Consider the following 16,591-nt stretch of genomic DNA (forward strand, 5'->3'; position numbering starts at 1 on the left):
TGCAACTAGTGGTGTGGACACATTCCCATTGTAGTCACGCTGCACATGGCTGCACACGTCCGCGCGTGCACGCGCCTCCACACAGCGGTGGCGGTGTTCGGTTGGTGCGCGGCGGTCCGCGCTCTCACCCGCCAGTCGTCGACGCGCACGCACCACATATCGGATCGACGGCGCAGTCGCCATAAACGGAGAACCGCCGCGACCGGACTCCGGAGCTCCGCGGCCGGCCGGGAGGCGCTGCTCGGCGGGCATGGCTTCGCCTCCGTGCGGCTACTCGGACTCCGGCCTGGAGATCAAAACTCGCTCGGTGGAGCAGACGCTGATCCCGCTGGTGTCTCAGGTCTGTCCGAATGTCGAACCCACGGCGAGTTTGGCCTCTTTTGTGCTCTTTTTGTCTTGTATTGTTGCACACACACACGCGCGCGCGCACACACACACACACACTTTTGTTGTCGTGTTGTTCCGCAGGGAGCGCGAGTGGAGCACATGACACTTTGCCTTTTATTGTATTTTATTTTATTACCCCCCCCCGGTGCAAGTTTTTGCTCACGTTGGACTGTTGTTGGGCAGAACCTGCAAGATTACATAACACAAACACACACCGTATGCGTTTTGACCAACAAACTACACGCACGCAAACAAATGTACCTCCCTTTGTTGCGTGCACTTCCCGAGAAAGTTCGCCGAAAGTTCGCAAGCCAACATGCACGCGACGGTGGACGGGAAGACGTTGCCCGTGTGTCGGCATTTTCGCTCGCGTCAAGTGTGAACGGAACGCTGGACTCTCGCAGCGAAAAGCCTCAACGTCCGCGCTTGAGTTTTTGCAGGACTGTTAGTGTTCAAGTCTCCGCGCTCTCGCGATATTTCGGACGTGACGTCTGTATTTTCTACGTTCACAAAAAAGCGTTGGCGGTTTCTGGTACGGGCGATATGGGCGGCCGCGTTCCGCGCACGAACGCCGATGCGCCAATTGACTTCCAGTCTCAGCGTTCGCACGATATTTCGGACGGAATCGCTCGACTCCCGGCATTCGCGCGAACGTGTCGCCGTACGACAAGGTGAGCAGAAATTGCTGGAAAAGGTTGGCGTGAAAAGCGTGAGTTACGCAGGTGAAGTTTTCGCTGCGACGCCGACCGTAAACCAATTGATTTTATTTCTCGAATCGTAATTTGCGCTGCCGTTGCACGCCTGGCCGCTGAGTTGTCAAAGACTTATTTGAATCGACTTGAATGTAGCATTTATGCTATTATTTTATTGTGCTTCAAAGATAATATTTATGTCAGTCTTACCTTGCTCTTTCCAATCAACACGTTTCCGTAGAAACAGACCTCTGCAATACTGATAAGGATTTTTCCAAAGGCTGTTTTTTTTCCCCCAATGATGTCATTCAGTAGAAAGGGAGGGGGCGGGGCCGGGAGGGGATCATCCAATCACGGCCGGCTTCGTTCCAGATCACATGGCTCGTGGGCAGGAGGAATTTGAAGTCCTGTGTTAGCCAATCGGAAGTGAGTGTGTTCCAAAGCCTGATTAGACGTAGCCAATCAGAAGCACCGAGAAAGCTGCTTCCTGGAAAAGGCGCGATGGCAACAATAGGGCTGCTGCTGATTGGCCACTTGCAACTTGCAAGCAAAAAGTTACTGTTTGAAAGTTACTGTTTGATGTTAGCGTTTCAAGTTTACGTCGCAAGCAAAAGTGAGCTGACAAGTTGCCGTTGCGAGATACCGTAAGAAGTTCCAGTCAATTTCGAACACACTTGAATGCGAGAAGAATATATTTACGATTGGTTCGTTGTCAAAACATCAAAGCAGAGTAGTAGTGCCACCTTAAACGTGGCTGGCTGAAGGTAGCCTTGTTGTTGTTGTTGTTGTTGTTGTTGTTGTTGTTGTGGTGGTGTGTGTCATTAGATTCCCACGGGTCAGGAAATGAGAAAAATCGTCAGTGTTGTCCGATGCGCTCTCCCGATCTTCCCGAGTCCTCTTACCCAGCCGCGCTCCCGCCGCCGTGTAATTACAAGCCCCGGGAGACTCCATGTTTTTTTTTTTCCCGCGCGCACACAAACGTTCCCGCCCAGCTCTGCTCTATTCACGCTTGCGCCTTCTCCACTTTTATTGATGCTTTGTGCTTCCATTTCCGCTTTCCGCGCTTCCTGCCTCCCCCGCCCCGGCTTTCACCGCATGATGACTTGTCACTTCTTCTCATTTGCAACACTGAGGAGGCCTCTCTTTTTTTGTTTTGTTTTGTTTTTTTAGCTTCAGTCTGTAGGAAGTCAGTCAGTTTTTGGTTTTGGTGTGCGCGCGTGTGTCGGCATCTCCATACTAATGGCGGGGCCCCAGCTGTGATGTAATTGGCGAGCGAGTAAAAGTACCCGCGACGCTTCGGGGCGATCGGCGCTAATCTGGAGGACTTTGTCGGCGCCGCGGGCAGGCCGGTCTTCGGCCCTCGCGAGGCGTTCGGGGTTTGATGGGCCGTGACGGGGATTTTGCGTTTTTCTGGAATAATTGTTCGGCCAATGGAGCTGTCCGAACAAGTTTGTCTCGAGCCAGGAGCGATACAGTAAATAAAACGATGAGCTGACTCGGTGGAAAGGACTGCACGTAAATGTACCTTCGTGGCTGACCGCTTCCTTCTGCACAATACATAACAGAAATTCATTTTTAGCCAAACGAGTTGATTCAAATGTGTCTAATGATCTTATAATAATGCCACACAGCGCCCGCAAAGTGACGAAAACGTTTGACGACACTTCTCAGACCGCTCAAGTGTGCAAGATGATGCGTAAAAATAACAGACAACGTGAGGACTGACCAATCGTATTGATTGGTGAAAAAATGGCAAATTGAGCATATTATTATTATTATTATTCATTTCGATTGCTTCCTGTCGCCAGTGATTTACAGTTGCACTTTGCAAAATAGAAATAAGTTGTATTTGTGCTCATGATGCAATTCTAAGGCTTATTTTTGTTTGTTGCTCAAATTGGATTGCATATTTTTAAACCCCAACAAAAGCTCCGGGATGCGATTTTGCGCGGCGCATTAACATATTTTTTTTGTCTCTTAATTTGCGCAGGAGCTTTTTTTGTTCCCCCGCCGACGCCGTCGAAAGCCAAACCGTCTTGTAACATCTTATCTTGTATTTTCTCGCACTTTCCTTCAAGGCTGCTGTCATATTTCCTCAGATAATTGTCTTTTGTGTGTACTGTGCTGCGACTGCGCAAGTCGGGTTTATGTATCTGTCTGTGTGTGTGTGTGTGTGTGTGTGTGTGTGTGTGTGCGTGCTTTGGAATGTGCGTTTGTTTGCTTTGAGTCAACAGAAACCAAAGCGATCAACCTGCGGTGCGGGCGCGCAGGCCTGGTGTCGCCACCATCGTGAACCACGTTTACACCAACTATATCGGTGCGATTAGTCCATTTTATCAATTAATTTGCGTTTATTTGTCATGAGGATTTTTTTGATTTTATTTTTTTTCCACATTGTTTTTCTTATTTTTAAGCAACAATACTAATACAAAATATGCATGTGTGGGGCAGGTATTATTTTTGTCCGCTTGGGGTCAATCCGTCTCTCGTTATACACTGTAGTATCTGTGACTTTGAATGTGTGTAGCTTTAAAAGGCCTGGTGAGTGACGTGTGGCTCAGCGAATGAGCTAGTAACAGATGACTAGTGAATCACACGCGAATCATTATTCCTTGTACTTTTCCGAAATAAAGACATTCTAACTCCACCGTTGACGCTAGTTTCGTTAGCTCGTCTATGGCGTTTTGCATCGCGTGTTAACATTGGACTAGCGGCTTCTCGTTTGAGTTTTCCACCATCTCGCGCTCGTATCTCAAAGTCAAAGCACACAAGGGATCGGAGAGCGAACCCTCAATTCCCGACCGCGCAGTGGCTTCCCTCTGATTGGCTTGTTGGGCGATGACGTAAGCGCCGTGCTATTAGCGAGCAGGTGCTCTTTCTCCATCCTCCGCTAACGGCCTCTCAATGCTGGTAAACAGCTTTGTTTGTCTGTCCACGCCGCGATCATCCCGGGGAGTCACCATTGATTCTTTTCGCTCTCGTTAAGTGCTGATAAAAGGCTCCGTCGACTCCTCCGCAGCTGACGCTCTTCCGCATGAAAAGTGTGTTTTTCTACGGGACCGCTGAATAAGACTCGAGGGTAGGGAAAGGAACAACAACTCATCTCGACCGTTGCCGAGGCGCACCATCGTGTCGGTTGCCGGGCCAACAACTTACGACCAATGATTGTAGTTTAGCTACAAGGTTGAATGAAAGTAATATTGCACATTTTTCTCTGTCCTTGTTGAAACCCTGCATGTGTGAATGGAGCCTAAAAGCCAGTGCAGGCCAATAATAGTCGAGGATCCTTGTCAGGAACCAAGTGGCCGCTTGGAAGTAGCAAATGTTGGACCAAATAAAGAAGGTGTTGTTTTTTGTTTTTTTTGGGGGGGGGGGGGGTGGGGGGCTACTTAACAAGGGGAAATGTCTTTCAAGTCTGCTGACTGGCTGAGAGATGATTGCTTAGTGCAGCGTCATTATGAGCGTGCAAAAAGCGTCTTACTGGAGTGATGAACTCGTACATCATCATTCCGTCGACTTTGCGGTCGTGTTGGTGCTGGTACATATTCTATATATTGTTATATTTTGTAAAAATATTAACCAGATTATTTCATGATTATTGTTTGTTTTGATTTTTAAATTTGATACCCACTGGGCCAGGAAATACACATTTTATTTTTAAATTAGTTTATATTGTAGTTCCTGTTTTTAACTTTAGTTCTTAAAGTTAAAATTAAATATTTAAAATGTTATTTTAGATTTCCTAGTTAATTTTAATTAAAGAAAAATCTCCTTAACGATCATTTATTTGAGCTGTTTTAATCTATTTTAATTGTATTCCCGTTATTTTAGATGAATTGATTTACTTTGATTTAAAATGTATTTATTTATTGGAGATCTTTTAATGTATTTGAATTACATTATTATTAATGTATTAATTTTAGACTTATTTATTTAAATGTTTTAAAATGTGATATTTTATCATTGTCACATTTCCTTTTAAAATGCATTTATTTTGTATTTATTAATTTGATTTAATGGTGAAACTTCATTTTCAAATGTACGTGTCAAATGTATTAGATTTAATTTTTACTTGCTCGGTTTACTTTGAAAGTGTAAAAAAAAAAAAAAAGTAAAATTGCATTTTTTTTTTTTAGATTTATTGAATTTAAGTACTTTATATTCATTAATTTTTTTATGTAATTGTTAAATCTACATTTGATGTGTACGCAAATTTTATTAAATGTAAAAATAATATGCACATTCTGCATTACTGTACTGAATGAGGCATATGGGAATAATCTTGGGCGGTGAACCTCATGCTGCTACACCAAGAGAAAGATGCGCTTAATCCGATGACGATGATCTCGGGACGTCGTGGCGTCACGGCGGACTGCGCGCAGACCAAAGGCCAATCAGATAGACAGGAAGCGATCTCTATCAGCGGGGATGTGGCGGCTAATGTAGCGTGACGTGGTGTCCCTTTGCCCCCCGACCCCACCCCCACACGCACTCCTGGACGTGACTCAAACCAAGCCGAGCGAGGCGGTGGCGGAGGGATGGCGGCTTTCGCGCCCGGTCAGGACTAGAAATGCGACTCTCGGGCGGGCGTGCCGCGGCCTCTCAGACAGCCATCTTTTATCGTTTCCCGCGAGCTACGCGAGCGATAGCGCTCTTTGATGGCCGCCGCCCATCGTGTCCGTGGGAATGTTGACTAAAATTCATTCCACAAAAGAGCATTTGTGATCTCGGCGGAACTTGGATTTGAATTTTACATATCCAATTTCACACTTAGCATTTGTTCCGTTGTGCCTTTCCCTATTGTTACCTTACCGAAGTGTGATTGATCTTCTTTGTGGCCTCGTGCCGTCGGTGCGCAACGCTTCAAAAGCCAAAAAGCAGGCGGCGGTGACGCTAATGCGCTAATGCTGCAGGAGTCACATGAGCGCAGTCTCGCGGTCACGCGGCCGCCCTCAAAGCTCCTCTGTTGGCGTTTTCCGCTAACTGGGCTAAAGGCCTTCGGGTCGGGGCGTCTCGCTCGAGCTTCGCCTCTTCCTCGTGATTGAGGAGCGACGGGAGAAAAAGCGCGGCGGACGAAGCGAGCCGGCATCCCAAAGGTTTCTTCTTCTTCCGCTCCCGACAGAACGGCGACGGAGGAGGCCTTCGGTCTGCCTCGTAAGCGTTAATTGCTTTTCACTCCCCCTTCCAGATAATGACTTCTTTTGAGACAGATGAGCTTTAACATGACAGAACAAAGCCAACGTGAAGGACGTAGAAAGGCAACGGCCAATGTTCTTATCTTTTTCACCACCGGTAAAGTTTTCCCAAAGTTGTACTGAATGTCACATGATTCATTTTGTTCTGTTTGCGAGGCGACGCTCATCAAACAAAGTCCGGCGTCCTTAAAGGATGGCGCTCCCCGGTCGAAAGGCCGAGACCAAGCACGAGTTCTTGCCTAGGTTTTCTGTCCAAAGCAGTTGTCGCTGACGTTATCCGACTGATGTGGCACTTTGCCAGCGAGGCGGTGCGAAAGGTGCTAATTTCCCACAAAATGTGAGCATTTCTTCGCTGGTGGTCTTTCGGACGGAACTCACCGACGCGGGACTTTGCCGTGCCAGTATCGGATGTTAAACCTCATAGCCCGATGCCGGCTTTCGACTCTCTGCCGAGATCTCGCCTTTGTCACGCCGCTGAAGCTGTTTCGGAAGTCAGAAGATTCGCCCTACGGACACGGCTATGTTCTGTTTCGGTAGCATCGTTTCTTTCGGTGTGAAACTTCATAACCCCGGTCCCAGTTTTCCACACAGTCTTCGCCCTCCCTCTGACGCTACCCTGGAATATTTCAACACCCCCTTCCGCATCTGTACCATTCCTACAGATGACATCGACTGCGTGCGGCTGTGTGCAGGCTTCTCATCGAATGTGCGACACCTAATTTTCAAATGCTTTCCGTCCTTCCTCTTCTGCGCTGCCCGGGTTTCCTCGTTTTGTTTCCTATCGCAAGCCCCCGCCTTGCCGGCCTCTCACTTTTGAATCTAAATCTCTCCAGAGAGTCTGCTGTCCCCGGATCAACTCATTAGCTATGCGGCCGGGCGAAACCCGAGCCAAAGGCTGCAGGTAGCGCACAAAGCAGAGAGGCCGTCGCTTGAAACGGATATCTCCGTGCTGGGAGTGTTTAAGGAGTAATAGCAGTCCTGCGGTCTTTTGCTATGATTCTCACACATCTTCGGTCTCGAACCTGCCGGGAAGAGATAGAGTTTTATCTCCTTGGTGATAATCCAGCGTTTCTGTACGTGGACATCATCCAACCTTGGCGTGTCACCGAAACGGCATGCAAGCTCTTATCGGGGGAACGGTGCGACGTTCCCATTTCGCCACTATTTCTGGGCATGACGACAAGGGGAGGGGAGTTGGGGGGTTCGGCCAAGAAACCCTCGGACGCGCTATCGATAAACGAGTCAGCCGCTTCCTATAAATAGCAATCCAGTTGTTCAAGGAGGGACCTTTTCACCACTATATCTTTGGAATGTCAGAAACAAATTGACCGTTGGACACCAAAGCTGTCATTGTGTCTTTGGTGGACTTCGACTAGGGAACTTGCTCAAAGTGGCACAATCGCAAGCAGGCTCGGGCCTTGATTGGCTGTTTCGCCACAAACTGCAATCATTGTCTTGGGTCTTGTTTGGCACTTGCGGCCCGACTCTGTGACTCCGTGAATGTGCAACGGCGAACCGTGACGTAAGCCGGCGGGTGTCACAACACGGGCCATTATGTCGTTGAAAGATGTCGGCGACTGGATGGGGTGGGGGCGGCATTCCTTCTCAGCGCTCATGTTTCCAGCCGGTGCATTCTGTCAAGGCTCAAAAGTCTCTTGAATGCTTTCTTGGCCCGAAGGCCTTGAGTCATCTTCGCCCTTTAAGGCTCAACTGCTGGTTTCGATGTTAATCTTGATGAACTGATGAAGTCATTCACTTTTGTCTGTGTGTTTTCCCATCCCACACCTGCCGACTTATGTTCCCATCAAAAGCAAAAGTGGGGTGAGACCGTTTCCTTCAGGCGGAGTCTTTTATCCCGCAAAAATAAGTCGTGGAGCGGCAGGCCGATCGGCTTTTGTGTTTCGGTCAGGACGTTCCCTCTTCGTGCTACTTTTTCTTTAGCACATCCTTCTACAGCTGTGGGAAGCCGCCACGCTGTTCGCCGCACGCTATTATTTGTCCATTACGTGTAATTACCCATCCTGATGACTGATGGAATGTTCTCCAAGGCCGAGTTGGCAAGCAGTCGGGTTGATCCTGCCGGGGACTTTATTTAATTACCCGGTCATTAAACTCCGCTCGCTAGGCAGACGACACAAGAGCCGACTTGTGACTGGCTTGTTTGTTCAAACTCGGGCTTTGTGCCCAGCTTGTTTGTTTTTGTTTTTGATTGGATGTTCAGTTCAAAGTCCAAAAACTCACATCTAATCCGAATTCATTAAGGCTAGGGCTGCACTTAGCTAATATTTTTGCGAATGGCGTATTGTACCGATTATCCCGTTGATTAATCGAGTAATCGGATAAAAAGGGATTCTGCGTTCTTAACACAGTAATGTGTGTGTGTGTGTGTGTGTGTGTGAGGTGCAACTATTATTTTTGTCCATTTGGGGTCGCTATCCTCACGTTCTACACCGCAGTATCTGTGACTTTGAGCGTGTATGGCTTCTAAAGGTTGGGCATGGCCTGGTGACTGACGTGGGTGTCAGCGAATGAGCACCAAATTATTTCAGATTGGAGCATGCAACATTTGTCAGTATGGAAAAACTAGAACAGCGAAGCTTGAAGGCAGAGATGTTTCTTTGACCTTCTCATCAAATTATTCGATTTATTCTATTAATCGTTGCAGCCCTACTCAAGGATTTGAAAAGGTTCTGCAGTCGCCCGTATATTCAGTTGTCAAAAATAACAGGGACACCTTTGTCTGCTCCAAGCAAAGCAGCTCTATAAAATAACGCGATGCTGTTTTAGCTCAAAATGCTAACATTATGCATAGAACGCAAGGCCTGAAAGCCATCAGATCTTCGCATTTGTCATTTGAATCCCTCACAAAAATCGACTGTCTGAAGATAAGCAATGTACTTTATTTGCAAAATAATGTTATGCTGTGTTTAGCTGAAGTTGCTAACATTAGCTAGCAAGCTACATGGACGTCCGCATACTGAACTAAATCCTTTCAAACTCAACAGGCATTAACTTATATTGTCTACAAAACAATGATACGCTGTTGTTAGGCAAAATGCTAACGTTACGTTACTAGCGAAAGGCCCAAAAGCTATGCTACTGTATTGTCATTTGTATCCCTCAGAAATTGACAAGCGTGTACATGTATTAGCCACAAAATAACTACTAAATAAAGATGTTGTCGTTTGACAAAATGCTAACGTTATGCTACTAACTTGAGGCCAAAATTCCATACGCTGGTCCACATAATCTTTGGAATCCCTCAAACATCAAGACTCGCGACCTTTGAGGCAGGGCGAAGCAAAGTTCTTGTATTATCTGCTAACGTGAGTCTGAGTCACAATATGTGCTAAGCTAACGAGGCTAACAACAGGTGTTGAACGGTGACAGTGGTTTGGCGTCACGGTTCCTGTTCCGGCAAGGAGATCGATTCCCCGGCTCGCCTTCGCCGTCTCGCTTCACCCCCGATTGTAGTCGACGCGGCAAATCGAGCGGATGCCGCTTCGTGTTTGTCAGGACGGACACGGAATTTGATTCCGTCGCTGGCGCTTTTGCTCTCGTTCCTTTCGCCGCCGCCGCCGCTATCGGGCCCATCGCGGGCGTCCATCTGCTCTTCCCTCCCTCGGCTGCTTTATCGCTCGTTCTTTATCAGCAGCAGACGGCTCCTCTTCTCCGGTTTCACGGACTTTATATCAACCCTGCGGGAAAAAGTTCCTAGTCCTTGTTTTTTTTGTTTCAAGAGAGAGGATATGTTACTCTTAAGCACATCGACAAAAGAAGTCCGATAAATCTTGCTAAGTCACATTTTGGGTTCAAGCCAGGGTTTAGAGTTTAGAATGAGAGTTTCAAAAAAAAGGGGTAGGGTTTCAAACAAGGTTGAAGGTTTCAAATTGGGATTTCAGGACAGTATTAGGGTTTCAAGACTGGGTTCATTTTTTGTGTGCCTGGGTTAAGGTTTCAAATTAGGGTTTCAAGGTGGAGTTAACGTTTCGAATGTGTTAAGGTTTTAAAGACAGGTTTAGGGTTGCACATTATGGTTTCAAGCCAGGGTTAGGGTTTCAAGTTGGGATTTAAGGCCAGCCTTATGAGTTTAAACAAGGGTTAGGGTTTCAAGCCGAGGCGTCCTGCTCAAGGCCGACTGTGTGTGCCAGCGGACCTGATATTCGTCACGTGCTATATTGCAAAATGGCAGCCCCCCCCCTCCTCTACTGCGGGGTCAATACCTGCTTACATTGTAAATTGGGTTTCAAGCCTGCTTTTGGGTGTCAAATGAGGGCTATGATTTCAGAGTTGGGTTCCAAAATCAGGGTTACACTTTCAAATGAAGTGTTTCAGGTTATGCTCTTCAAGCCTGTGTTCAGGGTTTTAAAGTACGGTTTCAAGAAAGCAGGGCTAGGGTTCGTGAGTGTGCCGAGTTGGCCCAAAGGAGGCTTGTACACAGACGCTCTCAAACGACGCAACGGGAAACCTGCAGACCGCTGAGAAATAATTGCAGCCGAGGGGGGGAGGGGGCACGTTGGGGCGTTCAGGAAGTCGCCGGCCGGGAGAGCTGGCAGCAGGACGGCGGCGCTGCCGGGAAACGCATCGGCGGCCTCCCTCCTTCGTGCCGATACCCAAAGGCCGAAAACACTCGCTCGCAAAAACATTAGAGAATACTTTACGCAATTTAAAACCGTTCTGACATTCTTGGGTCAAAATACACAAACAGAATCAACCAAATTCGCCCATTAGGCAATATAGGCAAATGCTAATGGCCTCCATATGGCGCCACAAAAAATCGGGGGGGGGGGGGGGAAATCTAGTTTTTGAGATACAAGCCGTCACAATCATATACTGCCCCCTCGTCAGCGCGGTTCGGCACCCACAAATTGACCTCTTCGCGGATTATTTTTCCAATCTGTGTCCGATTAGTATTTGTTGTTGTTGTTGTGTTTGTGTTTTTGTTGTGCGTGTGGCGGGCTCCACTGTACTCGTCATCCTCCTCTAATATTCGTGTTGTACTGTTGAGCTGAGAGAGGAGTCTGAGCTATAGCGAGCGCTTAAAAAATGCACCGCAAAGTAGTACACTGTACTAGTGTCTCCACACTAGTTGTTTTATCTGTGAGGTCTTTAGAGCTGCGTTTCTTAGCGGTCATTATGGTGTAAAATGCCACCTTGGCTCTTGATGGCGTCCGAGCGGACAATAGCGGGAGTCTCCGGCACGGATGAGTAGCGCGACGTAGCTATAGACGCGAGACGGGCGGGCGAAAAATGCGACAAAACGCTTTGTGGCCTTTGGCGCGTCCCGCGAGGGCATTCTCAGCCTGCGCTCACGCCACGACGCTCCTTCCCTCGATCCTCATTTGTCCTCGTCTTCTTTCTTCCTCTCCTGTTGGTCCAATGATGAGCAAATATTCGGACTCAAACTTTTTGGACGCAAACATTTGGTTGCAACATTTTGTCCACCAATTTTTGGGGTTCCAAACATTTGTTCACAAACTTTGTCCCAAAAATTTTTTTCCCCAAATATTTTTGAACATACATTTTTTGTCCCCAATTTTGTCTGTCTCAGAATTTTGGGCTATTGTAGGACAAACGCTTCTTTATATTAATCCGTGTGATCAGGAGGCGTGGCTCATTTCCACTTGCCTGTAAAGTTTGCTACTTTATGGTCCTGAAGGCGTCTTCGTGGCGCATTCCCAGCCGGTGGCGACGCTGCCAATAAAAAGTCTCGTTCCCTCGCTCGTGACTCCTCGCTGCGCTGACACGTCGAGACGACGCAACCGACCTCCGCCGTCAAACTTTCTCCTGGCATTCCAGTCCGAGGCCCGTCCGTATCCCCGGGCCGCTGATGTTCCCGGCTTTTGTTCCCTGGCTGATTTATTTACGCCAGCGCGGCCGGCGTTCTTCGGGAGTTCCCGGTGCTCGCCACGCTGCCGACGTGCCATCTTTTGATAACGATCGTCATTTTTGCCGATTTTCTGACGGATGTGACGGAGCAAATCAGTTACTGAATCATCATCAATTTGCGTTTGCGCATTTTCTGTGCTGTCAATTGAAAATCATGTCTTGTTGTTCAATAAAAGGATTGACATTTGAAAAGCTTTTGTTCTTGTCCGATTCATCGAAAAATGGAAAAGCAATGGACAGATTCATCGACGATTCAAATAACAACACAGTTCTCTCCGATTATGGTAACTGCACATGTTGCCACATATGTTCTCTTTAATATCATAACACTACTATGAACTGTTGATAAACAATTTATTACACTCTTATTAACCGTTTAGGCATTTTATAACTTGTTTCCTTTATTATATTGTCCACAGCATCAGTCCTTTTGTATGCAGATGGGTGGGAGCAATTAATAGTTAATTGATGAATAATTGGCAGGAGGCATGCATAATAGATACGCTCAGTAGGACGACTGAGAGGCACCCTCGGGTGGGCTTTCCTTAATGTTTCTATTTTTACCTCCGCCAAGGAAGTCCTAACTTGACTTTCCAACGTCAGATCACGACGCTGATCAACCACAAAGATCGGCCCAAGAAGTCTGAGCGCACCTCGGCGGCCATCCAGCGCGTGGGCCAGGCGGTCAGCGTGGCGGTGGGCCGCTTCGTCGCCGTCGGGGAGGCCATCGCCCTGGAGAACCACGAACTCAAGGACGAGATGGGGCACGCCTGCTTCGAGGCGCGCCGTGCCGGTGAGTTTGCTGACGTGGAGTCGGTGGACAAAAAGTATTGGGACGCACGATGACGCTCCAAAAATCGCGTCGTCCTTGGCGCTCTGTGACTTAATACCTCCTCCGTCCTGCAGGGGACGCCATTTCCCAGCTGACCGACGTGGGCCCGGCCCGCGCGCCCCCCTCGCCCTCGGCGACGGTGTTCAGCGACCGCACCGGCATGGTGAAGGCCGCCCGCCTGCTGCTGTCGTCCGTCACCAAAGTCCTGGTGCTGGCCGACCGCATCGTCATCAAGCAGATCGTGGCGTCGCGCAACAAGGTAAAACAAAACGCCATAGACGGGTTATTTGAATGCATATTGACAGACAATATAATACTCACAAGCATATATTCTTTATCCTCTGCCAAGAACAGCTAGTATTACTGCATCTTATTGGTTGTGAAACTCTTCTTTGTGTGTCTGTATAGCTGCATAATACTGCCCTCTGGTGGCCCAGGCATAAACACCAGAAGGGCACAATGTGGTGCTGGAACGGATGAACAGCATTTCTGTTTATCTCAAAGGGGAACGATGACTTGAGATACTGGTGTTTTGAGTTACGAGATTGCTCACGGAACAAATTAAAGACAAAAATTGTGTAAAAATGGGGAACATTGTTTGATTTAATACATGTATTTTCATGCCAATTTGTCAAAGTGCACTTTGGATCTCTTTGGAGAGAGGTGCAGGCATTTTATTTGCCCACTTGAGGTCGCCATCCGAGTAAATGTCCGTTAGGCGTGCCCTGCTTAAATGACGCGAGCGACAGTCCATGCGGACACGGTGTGAACGGCCGATTTCCTGGGTTAACCATTCGCACTGTTCCTCACACTGACAGTCCTGGCAATGGAGTCGGCAAAAAATGCATTATTATGATTATTTTCTTAATTACAGTGCTGCAGTTGTAGAAAATCAAGCTAAACTTTGCGCTTTACTCGTATTTGTTCCTGTCGATATTGTGTAGGTCACATCAAGGCTGGCAAATTTGGTTTCTCTTTTTTTTTCCGAAGGTAATTAAACGCCTCTCTCGTGTCAGGTCCTGGTGACTCTGGACCATCTGGAACACGTAAGCACCTTCCAGGAGTTTGTGCAGATCTTCAGCCAGTTTGGCAACGAGATGGTCGATTTCGCCCACCTCACCGGAGACAGACAGAACGTGAGTTGCGTGCCAAATGTGGCATGAATCATCTTCTTCTTTTTTCTTTTTTTTTTTTTGGGGGGGGGGGGGGGGTGGTGGGGGGGGGGGGGGCCGAGGGGGATGCTTCCCGCAGAACAAACGCAAGTGTGATTGTGGTGATGTGGCGTGATGGAAGTTTTATGGTTTACATTGGGGGGGAAAACTAGATGCAGTCACAGGCACAAATATTAAAAAAAAAAAAAAAAAAAAAAAAAAAAAAAACATTCAAACTATAATTAAACAAGAATGAAATGAATTAAAATGTAAAAAAAAAAATATATATATATAGACTGATAAAATACTGTTTAAAAAAAGTGGAAAAACAAAAATGCTAATTATTTTTTTGCTTTTTTTTTTTTTAATTATCCACCCTGGCCTATGTATGCATGGAATTTTAATTCGTGGAAATAATACAAAATGTCAAAAAATACAAATAAGTAGTCAGTAAAATTATACATGATGGTATCTTAATGTATCCATTCATTCACTCATTCCCCCTCAGACCCACACGTATAGCACAGGGACAGTGGGTATAAAAAGTCTACACACCCCTGTTCAAATGCCAGGTTTTAAAACCTTTTACAACATTAAATGTTAATATAACCTGTACAACGTAATTAAAAAATATATTTTCCATAGGGGAATTAAAAATAAACAACTGAGATAATGTGGTTGCACAAGTGCGCGCACCCTCTCATAACTGGGGATGTGGCTGTGTGCGGAATGGACCAATCGCATTCAAGCTCATGTGAAATGGCAGCCAGCACACACCTGCCATCATTTAAAGTGCCTTGATGAACCACCGTTGCAGTTGAGATCTTCTAGTAGGCTTTTCCTGGCATTTGTGTACATCGTGCGTATTTGCAGAAGTGCATGCGCGTGCCGACTTTGGCTTTTGGAGCAGCTTGCACCTTTTATGCGTTGCAGCTCAGCGACGAGCGCCGAGAGGGCGAAATAATGACGGATAATTACGTCGTCTTTGTGCTAAATTGCAGAGAGAGCGCTTTGACTCTTTTGTCCGTTTCGCAATCTTCCTCATGCCCACTTCCCGTTTTTGGAGGTGCACTTTAAATCCCGCCCGTTCTATTTTTATGACATCCTTTTTTGTAGATTATTTCTTTTTTTATTTTTTTTTGGGGGGGGGTCCTTTCATGGTTGCATGAAAGATAGTTGGAAGGAGCTGGATGGAATCAAGCCACTTTTTACCATCTGCTGTGTGTGTTGGGATGTTTTCATGTGTGTGTGTGTGTACGTGTGTCACTTCTGTTAGTCTCGTGTGTGTGTGTGTCTGTTTGTGTGAATGTGTATATGTTTGATTGTTTTTGTGTGGCTCGGTTGCGTGTTTGTTTGTTCAACTTTTGCATCTGTTTGCATGCGTGCGTGTGTTCGCAATGCCTGTTTGTGTGTGTATCTGCGGTTGGTCACGTGTGTGTGTGTGTGTGTGTGTGTGTGTTGCGCGTTTATGTTACAGGACTTGAAAGACGAGAAGAAAAAAGCGCGTATGGCCGCGGCTCGGGCCGTGCTGGAGAAATGCACCATGATGCTCCTGACGGCCTCCAAGGTGAAATAGCTTGCGGTGGCGTTGGAAAACAAATCCAGATTTATGTTGACGTTTTTTTATTTAGAATTTAGAATTTTGGTGCTCACAGACTTGCCTGAGGCACCCGGACTGCGAGTCTGCGCGCATCAACAAGGACGCCGTCTTCCAGCGGATGCGCTGCGCCCTGGAGCAGGTCGTGGACATCGTGACGGAGGCTCACGGCTGCACGGGCAACATCCTCCCCGCCAGCGTCTACAACGCCGTCAAGGACTACAAGGTGCGACTCATTCAATTGTTCAACACACACGCACACACAAACACACTTTCGCGAGTAGCTCATCGACAGTATTAATTACACAAATAATTGACACCAGCGCAAAAGGTTTTTGTAATTGCGTTAAGATGCCAAAAGATGGCAGCAAAGCGCTTAGAACAGGGAAGATCACAAAGCATCAACACTGCGCTTGGAGCACGTACACGATCACGAATGAATTCACTTGTTCATTTGCTCAACACAAACCACCTTCACATCAATAGTATCAGCGCAAAATATCTTTTTCTTCCGCTTCAATAATAATAAAGGGGGGGAAATGATATATAATAAATACATACTGAGGGTCTTTCAAGACAAACATAAAATAAAGTCAATAACGTTTAAAATAAAGGATTAATAAAATAAACACACATAGTAGATAAATGTTTTAATTCAATATCAAATGATGTATACATATATTAAAACAAACTCATTATGAATGCGAATGTTCATGAATATTAATATGATTATGTAAATGTAGATTAAAAAGTCAATAAATATAAATACAAAAGTTTTGAACCTTTTTCCCAACCTATTAAAAAGTAAAGCAACAAAATAATTGAAGAAACATTTTTTAAATTTTTGT

At 46.6% G+C, this 16,591-nt stretch overlaps 1 protein-coding gene across 16 annotated transcripts in view; it reads left to right on the forward strand.

The window, feature by feature from the left end:
- ctnnal1 (catenin (cadherin-associated protein), alpha-like 1) overlaps positions 1 to 16,591 on the forward strand; it is a 24,231-nt gene continuing 7,640 nt past the window's right edge. For 3 of the 16 annotated variants that reach the window (XM_061760074.1, XM_061760075.1, XM_061760077.1), the window contains exons 1-6: positions 121 to 340; positions 12,767 to 12,956; positions 13,070 to 13,254; positions 14,012 to 14,131; positions 15,624 to 15,713; positions 15,802 to 15,969. In XM_061760074.1, coding sequence (XP_061616058.1) covers positions 251 to 340; positions 12,767 to 12,956; positions 13,070 to 13,254; positions 14,012 to 14,131; positions 15,624 to 15,713; positions 15,802 to 15,969 — 843 coding nt within the window. In that variant the 5' untranslated portion in view covers positions 121 to 250. The other 13 variants (XR_009786104.1, XM_061760078.1, XM_061760070.1 and 10 more) reach the window with 11 other exon arrangements.

This window comes from Phyllopteryx taeniolatus, chromosome 21 (assembly GCF_024500385.1).
Source record: "Phyllopteryx taeniolatus isolate TA_2022b chromosome 21, UOR_Ptae_1.2, whole genome shotgun sequence".
NCBI classification, from domain to species: domain Eukaryota; kingdom Metazoa; phylum Chordata; class Actinopteri; order Syngnathiformes; family Syngnathidae; genus Phyllopteryx; species Phyllopteryx taeniolatus.